The 10,410-nt window shown below is 38.8% G+C and overlaps 1 protein-coding gene across 1 annotated transcript; it reads left to right on the forward strand.

Annotated features, from left to right (window-relative positions):
- The first annotated feature begins 9,081 nt into the window (after positions 1–9,081).
- LOC118838722 (probable dimethyladenosine transferase) lies at positions 9,082–10,011 on the forward strand. The gene has a single exon (XM_036746084.1). It carries the CDS (start codon positions 9,082–9,084, stop codon positions 10,009–10,011), a length of 930 nt encoding a protein of 309 aa, XP_036601979.1.
- Positions 10,012–10,410: the final 399 nt, after the last annotated feature.

Here is a 10,410-nt window from a genome sequence, read left to right on the forward strand (position 1 = left end):
TGAGGAGAAGAATGCCTTGAAAGGCAGAATTAGCCAAATCGAAAAGGAGGTCCAAAAGACCACTGAAGAAAATACTACTTTAAAAATTAGATTGGAGCAAGTGGAAGCTAGTGACTTTATGAGAAATCAGGATATTATAAAACAGAACCAGAGGAATGAAAAAATGGAAGACAATGTGAAATATCTCCTTGGAAAAACCACTGACCTGGAAAATAGATCCAGGAGAGATAATTTAAAAATAATTGGACTACCTGAAAGCCATGATCAAAAAAAGAGCCTAGATATCATCTTTCAAGAAATTATGAAGGAGAACTGCCCTGATATTCTAGAGCCACGGGGCAAAATAGAAATTGAAAGGATCCATCGATCGCCTCCTCAAATAGATCCAAAAAAGAAATCTCCTAGGAATATTGTCGCCAAATTCCAGAGCTCCCAGATCAAGGAGAAAATACTGCAAGCAGCCAGAAAGAAACAATTTGAGTATTGTGGAAACCCAATCAGAATAACCCAGGATCTGGCAGCTTCTACATTAAGAGATCGAAGGGCTTGGAATGCGATATTCCGGAGGTCAATGGAGCTAGGATTAAAACCTCGACTCACCTACCCAGCAACACTGAGTATCATGCTCCAAGGCAAAATATGGATTTTCAATAAAATAGAGGACTTTCAAGCTTTCTCAGTGAAAAGACCAGAACTGAATAGAAAATTTGACTTTCAAACATAAGAATCAAGAGAAGCATGAAAAGGTAATCAAGAAACAGAAATTGCAAGGGACTTACTAAAGTTGAACTGTTTTGTTTACATTCCTACATGGAAAGAGGACATGGATGATTCATGAGACCTCAGTATTAGGGTAGCTGAAGGGAATATGCATATATATATATATATATATATATATATATATATATATATATATATATATGTTTATGTATATATATAAGTGAATGTGTATGTATGTATACATCTATGTGTATATATACGTGTGACACAGGGTGAGTTGAAGATGAAGGGAAGATATCTAAAAGAAATAAAATGAAATTAAGGGATAAGAGAGCATCATACTGAGAGAGGGAGATAGGGAGAGATAGAATGGGGTGGATTATCTCACATAAAGGTGGCAAGAGGAAGCAGTTATGTGGGAGGAGGGGAGAGGGCAGGTGAGGCGGGAATGAGTGAACCTTGCGCTCATCAGATTTGGCCTGAGGAGGGAATACCATACACACTCAGTTGTGTATCTTACCCCACAGGAAAGAAGAGGGAGGAAGAAAAAAAAATAAAAGGGGGGGGGATAATGGAGGGGAGGGCAGATGGGGGTGAAGGTAATCAAAAACAAACACTTTGGAAAGGGGACAGGGTCAAGGGAGAAAATTCAATAAAGCGGGATGGGTTGGGAAGGAGCAAAATGTAGTTAGTCTTTCACAACATGAGTGTTATGGAAGGGTTATACATAATGATACAGGTGTGGCCTAGGTTGAATTGCTCGACTTCTTAGGGAGGGTGGGTGGGAAGGGAAGAGGGGAGAGAATTTGGAACTCAAAGTTTTAAAATCAGATGTTCAAAAACAAACAAAAAAAAGTTTTTGCATGCAATTAAAAAATAAGATACACAGGCAATGGGGTGTAGAAATTTATCTTGCCCTACAAGAAAGGAAGGGAAAAGGAGATGAGAGGGGAGGGGGGTGATAGAGGGGAGGGCTGACTGGGGAACAGGGCAACCAGAATATACGCCATCTTGGAGTGGGGAGGGAGGGTAGAAATGGGGAGAAAATTTGTAATTCAAACTATTGTGAAAATCAATGCTGAAAACTAAATATGTCAAATAAATAAATTTAAATTAAAAAAAAAAAAAGAAATGGGGATGATACGGACTTCATAACAACCTGGAAAAACCTACATGACATAATGCTGAGTGAGCGGAGCAGAGCCAGAGAACATTATACACAACCACAGATATATGGATTCTGTGAGGACCAACCCTGACAGACTTTGCTCTTCTCAGCAACACAAGGTACAAAGACAACTCCAAAGGATTCACGATGGAGAATACTATCTACATCCAAAGAAAGAACTATGAAGTATGAATGCAGATTGAGGCACACTTCATGCTAGCTTCTTTTCCCCCTTTTTTTCTCTTTTCCTCTCTTTTGTTTTTGTTTTTGGGTTGGTTTTTCTTTTTGGTTCTGTTTCTTCTTTCTCAGGATTCATTCCATTGGCTATAATTCTTCTCCACAACTTGACTAGTGTGTCAATTAATTCAATGCAAAGTTATACGTGGAAGTTATATGGGATTCCGTGCCATCTTGGGGAGGGAGGGGGAGACGGAGGGAAGAAATCAAAATTATGTAGAACCAAGTGTTGTAAACTAAAAATAAAAAAAATTTATAAAAAAATTAAAAAAAGAAGTAATTGGAAAATGTTTAACAAAATAAATTTAAAAAAAAAAAACAGAATTGGCCTAATGGTATAAGAGACATAAAAATTCACCAAAGAATTCCGTAAGAAATAGAAAAGAACAAATGGAAAAGGAGATAAAAAAAATTCACTGAAGAAAAGAAATTCTTAAAAAGAACAATTGACCAAATGGAAAAAATGGTACGAAAGTTCACTGAAGAACATAATTCCTTAAAAATTAGAATGGGCCGTGGAAGCTAGTGACTTTATGAGAAATCAGGATATTATAAAACAGAACCAAAGGAATGAAAAAATGGAAGACAATGTGAAATATCTCATTGGAAAAACCATTGACCTGGAAAATAGATCCAGGAGAGATAATTTAAAAATTATTGGACTACCTGAAAGCCATGATCAAAAAAAGAGTCTAGATACCATCTTTCAAGAAATTATCAAGGAGAACTGCCCTGATATTCTAGAGCCACAGGGCAAAATAGAAATTGAAAGAATCCATCGATCACCTCCTCAAATAGATCCCAAAAAGAAATCTCCTAGGAATATTGTCACCAAATTCCAGAGCTCCCAGATCAAGGAGAAAATACTGCAAGCAGCCAGAAAGAAACAATTTGAGTATTGTGGAAACCCAATCAGAATAACCCAAGATCTGGCAGCTTCTACATTAAGAGATCGAAGGGCTTGGAATGCGATATTCCAAAGGTCAATGGAGCTAGGATTAAAACCTAGAATCACCTACCCAGCAAAACTGAGTATCATGTTCCAAGGCAAAATATGGATTTTCAATAAAATAGAGGACTTTCAAGCTTTCTCAGTGAAAAGACCAGAACTGAATAGAAAATTTGACTTTCAAACACAAGAATCAAGAGAAGCATGAAAAGGTAATCAAGAAACGGAAATTGCAAGGGACTTACTAAAGTTGAACTGTTTTGTTTACATTCCTAAATGGAAAGATGATGTGTATGATTCATGAGACCTCAGTATTAGGGTAGTTGAAGGGAATATGCATATATATATGTTTATGTATATATATAAGTGAATGTGTATGTATGCATGTATCTATGTGTATATGTATGCATGTGTATGTATGTATATATATGTGTGTGTTTTTATATATATATATATATATATATATATATATACATATATATATGTAAAAGAGAGAGAGCAGACACAGGGTGAGTTGAAGATGAAGGGAAGATATCTAAAAGAAATAAAATTAAATTAAGGGATGAGAGAGCAACATACCGAGAGAGGGAGATAGGGAGAGATAGAATGGGGTGGATTATCTCGCATAAATGTGGCAAGAGGAAGCAGTTCTGTGGGAGGAGGGGAGAGGGCAGGTGAGGGGGGAATGAGTGAACCTTGCTCTCATCAGATTTGGCCTGAGGAGGGAATACCATACATACTCAGTTGGGCATCCTACCCCACAGGAAAGAAGAGGGAAGAAGATAAAAAAAATAAAAGGGGGGGGATGATGGAGGGGAGGGCAGATGGGGGTGGAGGTAATCAAAACAAACACTTTGGAAAGGGGACAGGGTCAAGGGAGAAAATTCAATAAAGCGGGATGGGTTGGGAAGGAGCAAAATGTAGTTAGCCTTTCACAACCTGAGTATTGTGGAAGGGTTATACATAATGATACAGGTGTGGCCTAGGTTGAAGTGCTCGACTTCTTAGGGACAGTGGGTGGGAAGGGAAGAGGGGAGAACATTTGGACCTCAAAGTTTTAAAAACAGATGTTCAAAAACAACAAAAAAAAGTTTTTGCATGCAATTAAAAAATAAGATACACAGGCAATGGGGCGTAGAAATTTATCTTGCCCTACAAGAAAGGAAGGGAAAAGGGGATGAGAGGGGAGGGGGGTGATAGAGGGGAGGGCTGACTGGTGAACAGGGCAACCAGAATATATGCCATCTTGGAGTGGGGGGGAGGGTAGAAATGGGGAGAAAATTTGTAATTCAAACTGTTGTGAAAATCAATGCTGAAAACCAAATATGTTTAAATAAATAAATTTAAATAAAAATAAAAATTGGAATGGGCCAAGGGGAAGCTAATGACTCTATCAAACATCAAGAAAACAATAAAAACAAAGTCAAAAAAAGGAAAAAATAGAAGAAAATGTAAAATATCTCATTGGAAAAACAACTGACCTGGAAAATTGATTGAGGAGAGATACTTTAAGAATTATTGGACTACCTGGAATCCATGGTCTAAAAAAGAACCTAGACATCACATTTCTAGGAATTATAGAGAAAAAAACTGTCATGATATATTAGATTTAGAAGGTATTACAGCAATTTAAAGAATACACTGATCTGAAAGAGATCCCAAAAGGAAAACTCCCAGGAATGTTATAAACAAATTCAAGAACTTCTGGGCCAAGGAGAAAATATTGCAAACAGAAAGAAAAAAAATATGCATTTAAATAACATGGAGCCACAGTCACGATCATGAAAGATTTAGCAACTACCACTTTAAAGGAACAGAGGGCTTAGAATATGATATTCCAGAAGGCAAAGGAGGTAGGATTACAACCAAAACAATCTACCCCGCAAAACTGAGCATAATCTTTCAGAAGAAAAACAAACACTTATTGGAATAGAGGACATTCAAGCATTCCTGATGAAAAGACCAGACATGAATAAAAAAATGGCATTCAAACACAAGACTCAAAAGAAGCATAAAAAGGTAAACATGAAAGAGTAATTAGAAGAGACTCGATAAAGTCAAACTGTTTACATTCCTTTATTGGAAAAAAGATATTTGTTACTCCAAAGAGCTTTATCATTATTCAAGCATTTTAAAGGAGTATACATGAATAAAGGGCATGACTGTGAGTAATTATATTAGGATGAACTCACAAAAGTGAAAAAAAATAAGAGGTATGCACTGGGAGAAGGGGAAAGGCAGAAGTAGAATAGGGAAATTTTTCTCTTATTAAAACAGTATGAAAGGAAGAGCTTTTATCGTGGAGTGGAAAATGAGGGCAATGCCAGACAATGCTTGCATCTCACCCTTACTGGAATTGATTCAAAGATGGAAAGATATATAGGCACACTCAGTTGGGTATAAAAATCTAACTTACCCAACAGGGAAATAGGAGTGAAAAGGGAAAGGAGACATAGGAGGAAAAGGGGTTGATAAAAAGTAGGGCAACATGAAATTTATAGAAGTAAATACATACATGTGTGTATGTACATATATGTACAGATATACATATGTGTGTATAGTAACCTCATATTTGACAAATGTAAAGACAAGATTTTGGAATACAAATTTGTTATTTGGTAAAAATTGTTGGGAATACCAGAAAGCAATATGGCAGAAGTTGGGCATAGACCATTATCTTACACTATTTATCCAGATAATGTAAAAATTAATACATGACCTAAATATAAAGAGAGATATTACAATAAAATTTAAAGAACGTGAAACATATTACTTATCAAACATATAGGTAGGTGAACAACTTACAAATAAGCAAGAGATAGACAGCAGACTGAGGTGTAAAATGGACAATTTCAATTACATTAAATTAAACAGAGGTTGTACAAGTAGAACAAATATAGCCAAGATCAGAAGGAAGAAAATTGAGGGAAAAAATTTTATAGCCCTTCATAAACTGAAGTGAGCAGAACCAGGAGAACAACACAAAGTAACTGCAATTTTGTAAGAATAACCAACTGTGAAAGACTTAACTGCTTTGATCAGTACAATGATCTGTCACCACTCCAAAGGAATCATGATATAAAATGCCATCCCCTCCCAGGTAGAGAACTGATGGACTCAGTGTGCGTATTTATTTTTCAAAACATAGCTAATAAGGAGATCTGTTTTGCATAACTATATATGTAGGTTGACTTTATTTTAAGCATTCCTTACCTTGTCAAGGTGTAAGGGAGGGAGCAAAGGGAGAGAGAGAATGTGGAACTGGTAATAAAGATAATTTTTTTAAAAAAAAGAATGTGGGGGAAAGATGGCAGAAATTACCTAGCTTACGCAAATTCCCCCACAAATAATCTAAAAGATTGCCTCAAAGCAAACTTCAGAGTGGTATGAATAAGTAAAAGTCAAAGTAAATCAGTTGTTCAGCCTCAGATAATTTGGGAGCGCTAGGAAAGACCTGACCTCCAGGTGTAGTGGCCTGGTCTGATTGAAGCAGAGATCGCTTTAGGCAGACAAGACCAAATCAACAAATAGCAAGCCCTGGGGGAGCCTGTGTAGGAGGCAGCATCGGCTTCAAGAACTTTCACCCCACTGACACTGTCGGGGTCAGATTGCTGATCAGGAAAGATTACAGGGATCTCTGCTGGCTGGTGATGAACCTGGGGCCCATGAGCACTGAGCAGATGCAGTTCCAGTCTGTGGCTATGGGCAAAGAGGAACAAATACACACTGTTAAGTGTAGTCGCAGAGGAGTGGGGCCCTGGTGGCTGTGGTCACTCACAGGAGAGTGGAGTCCCTGGTTCTGGCTCCAAGACAAAGGGTGAGGCAAAGCTTGCAGCTACTGAAGGGAACCACAGGGAGTCAGAGTATTTGTGGTGATGGCATTGCTGGGGGCTCTGGTTGCACCTTAGGGGCATAAAAGAGCACAGGACATTATCTATAGACAATGGAGTGAGCTGGAGGAAGAGTGACCATACCTGGCCTTGGATTATAAAACACTGGAAAAACCAAGAGGTCAAAGGCCCCCAGACAGAGCTCAGAAAACAACAGCACAAAAAACTTGAAGTCAAAGACATTATCCCCCACACCTCAGGACTAGAGCCTGACTCTAACAAAAAGTTAACAGACAAAAAATAGGCCACTAAAAATGGGTAAGCAAAGGAAAAAGAATCAGGCCACAGATAGTTACTATGGTGATAGAAAAGATCAGGGATCAAACACAGAAGACAGTGAAGTCAAAACAAAGCTTCAAAGAAAAATGTAAAGCGGTCACAAGGCCAAAGAGAGTTCTTAGAAAAACTTTAAAAGGATTTTAAAAATCAAAGAGGTTGAGGAAAATTAGAGGGAAAAATAAGAAAATCAAGATAATTAGGGGAAAAGTCAACTAATTGGAAAAGGAGACCCAAAAACTTAAAGAAGAAAATAATTTTTGAAATTTGAATTGGGCAAGGTGACGCTAATGACTTCATAAGCTAATGACACCAAGAAATAATAAAACAAAATGAAAATAATAAATAGAAGAAAAAGTGAAATATCTCATCACAAAAACAACTGATCTGAAAAATAGATCGAGGAGAGACAAAATAAGAATTGTTGAACTTTGTGAAGGTTATTATTAAAAAGAGTTTAGGGTGAACAACAGAGGGGTGGAACCAAGATGGCCATGTGAAAACAGCATCTTACCAGAGCTCTCTCACAAGCTCTGTCAGATACCTATAAAAAAGTCAATCTGAGCAGATTTGAGAGAGTTAGAAGCCACTAGCAGTCTGAGTGGGGCAAATTTCCAAGTCAGGAGAGTCTGAAAGATTGACAGGATGGATCTGTAGGCTGGGTGGGCATTCAGCATGCGGAGTTACACCAGACAGCACCAAAGCAAAAGCAGCTACGGAAACCAGCCAGCAATCCAGGCTGGGAGAACGCTGGGTACTGAAACCAGCGGAGATCCCCAGGCCTCCCAACACAGGACGGCAGTCTGTAGAAGTGACGAGAGGCAGCAGCACAATGCCACCGGCCATAAGACATCAACTCCTGAGGCTTGCAGCTCAAAGGTATGAAACATGCCTTCTTGAACTTCCTAGAGACATAATGGACAGGCAAATGGCTCTAATCCCACCCCTCCCACCCCGACCCAGAGAATTCTTCAGGAAAAAACACTGGAATAGAGGAGACAGAAGTGGGACGTCAGTGGCTGAGCAGTGGGAGTTCCTGACTCCCAGAGGAGCAGAGCCAGCAGGGGTCAACACCAGGAGCCCAGACATACCTTTGCACAACCAGGGGAAATGGCAGACACCAGCACAGACAATAAACAGCTGAGACCATTGCTGAAGAGCAAGAGTGCTGGAGAGCAAACGCAGGGGAAGAGGAGACTTCAGGCAACCAGACCCCTCCCCCACACCTCAGGAAACTGAAGGCTATAATACACAAAGTCAGTAAATAAACTCACAATCCCCAGAACAAGAAACCTGCAACAGAGAGCCCTGAGCCCCAAAAGCAGAAATTCACCAAAGATGGGAAAAAGCTAACCAACATGAAGAAGAACACAAAAAAAAACCAAGGACCATTGATTCTTTTTATGCAGACAGGCATGATCAAAATACCAATTTGGAAGAGGATAGCATTGACACTACACTCACATCTGATACCTCAAAAGGGAATGTGAATTGGTCTCAAGCCCAAAAAACATTACTGGAAGAGCTAAAGGAGGATTTTAAAAACCAAATTAGGGAGATAAAAGAAAAAATGGAAAAAAAGAAAAAAAAACCACTGACAAAATCAAGTCCTTAAAAAATAAGATTGGTGAAATGGCTATGGAGATTCAGAATCTAAATAGGAAAATGACACCCTGAGAGGTAAAATCAACCAATTGGAAAAGGAGACTCAAAAGCAAAATGAAGATAGCAACTTATTAAAAATTAGAATTGAGCTCTTCCCTGGCCCCCTCCCCCACATGGCTAGGAGCAACTGTGTCTCAGCTGGGTCTCCGGACTCGGAGCTCGATTCCAGAGTCGAGATGTCGAAGGCAAAGTCGGTGACCAGCAGCTGGTGCTGGGAGCAGCGGGAGCAAAAGAGTGCTGGCGGTGTCATGTTTAATACTGGACTTGGACAGCATATTTTGAAAAATCCTCTCATTATTAATAGCATCATTGATAAGGCTGCCTTAAGACCAACAGATGTGGTCCTAGAAGTTGGTCCTGGAACTGGAAACATGACTGTGAAACTACTAGAAAAAGCTAAAAAGGTTGTTGCCTGTGAACTTGACCCAAGGCTAGTAGCTGAACTTCACAAAAGAGTTCAGGGAACGCCCCAGGCAAGCGAACTTCAAGTAATGGTTGGTGATGTGTTGAAAACCGACTTGCCATTCTTTGATGCATGTGTGGCAAATTTGCCTTATCAGATCTCTTCCCCATTTGTCTTCAAGCTGTTGCTGCATAGACCTTTTTTTAGGTGTGCTATACTTATGTTCCAGAGAGAATTTGCTCTCTGTTTGGTTGCAAAACCAGGAGACAAGCTATACTGCAGACTTTCCATTAATACCCAGTTATTAGCACGAGTGGATCATCTGATGAAAGCTGGGAAGAATAACTTCAGACCTCCACCAAAAGTTGAGTCAAGTGTGGTAAGGATAGAACCTAAGAACCCACCACCACCTATCAATTTCCAGGAATGGGATGGTCTAGTGAGGATAACATTTGTGAGGAAAAACAAGACCCTGTCTGCTGTGTTTAAGTCGAGTGCTGTGCAACAGCTTTTGCAAAAAAATTACCGAATTCACTGTTCAGTCCATACTATTGCAATACCAGAAGATTTCAACATTGCAGATAAAATACAGAAAATCCTAATGGATACAGGTTTTAGTGACAAACGGGCCCGTTCCATGGACATAGATGACTTCATTAGATTGCTACATGGATTCAATGTAGAAGGCATCCATTTTTCTTAGGCACATTAAAAAGAGGATATTCCATACTTAACAAGAAACTATAATTTTACTTTCTTGGACTTCTGACATAATGAAGAAGGCGGACCTCTATTTTTTTTAAACAAGGATAACCACCAAACACCCTGCAGGTTTTATGACTAAAACTTACCTTCTCGTCATGAAAACTTTTTGGTTTTTAAATTTTTAAAGGGCAAGTTTATTCTGTACTTTATAACTTTGTGTAACTTTGGGCATGGGGTGGCCAAGTCATTGACCCTCCAGATCAAATACAATTCTTTCCAAAATTTAATAGCCGCAATACACGCACAAACTTAACACATGAACCTTTTCACTTCTACCTGTTCCATCTTCTGAAACTAACATCTTATTTATTGTGGTAATTCTATGTTTAGGGGCCTT

Source organism: Trichosurus vulpecula, chromosome 2, assembly GCF_011100635.1.
Source record: "Trichosurus vulpecula isolate mTriVul1 chromosome 2, mTriVul1.pri, whole genome shotgun sequence".
Classification (NCBI taxonomy): Eukaryota; Metazoa; Chordata; class Mammalia; order Diprotodontia; family Phalangeridae; genus Trichosurus; species Trichosurus vulpecula.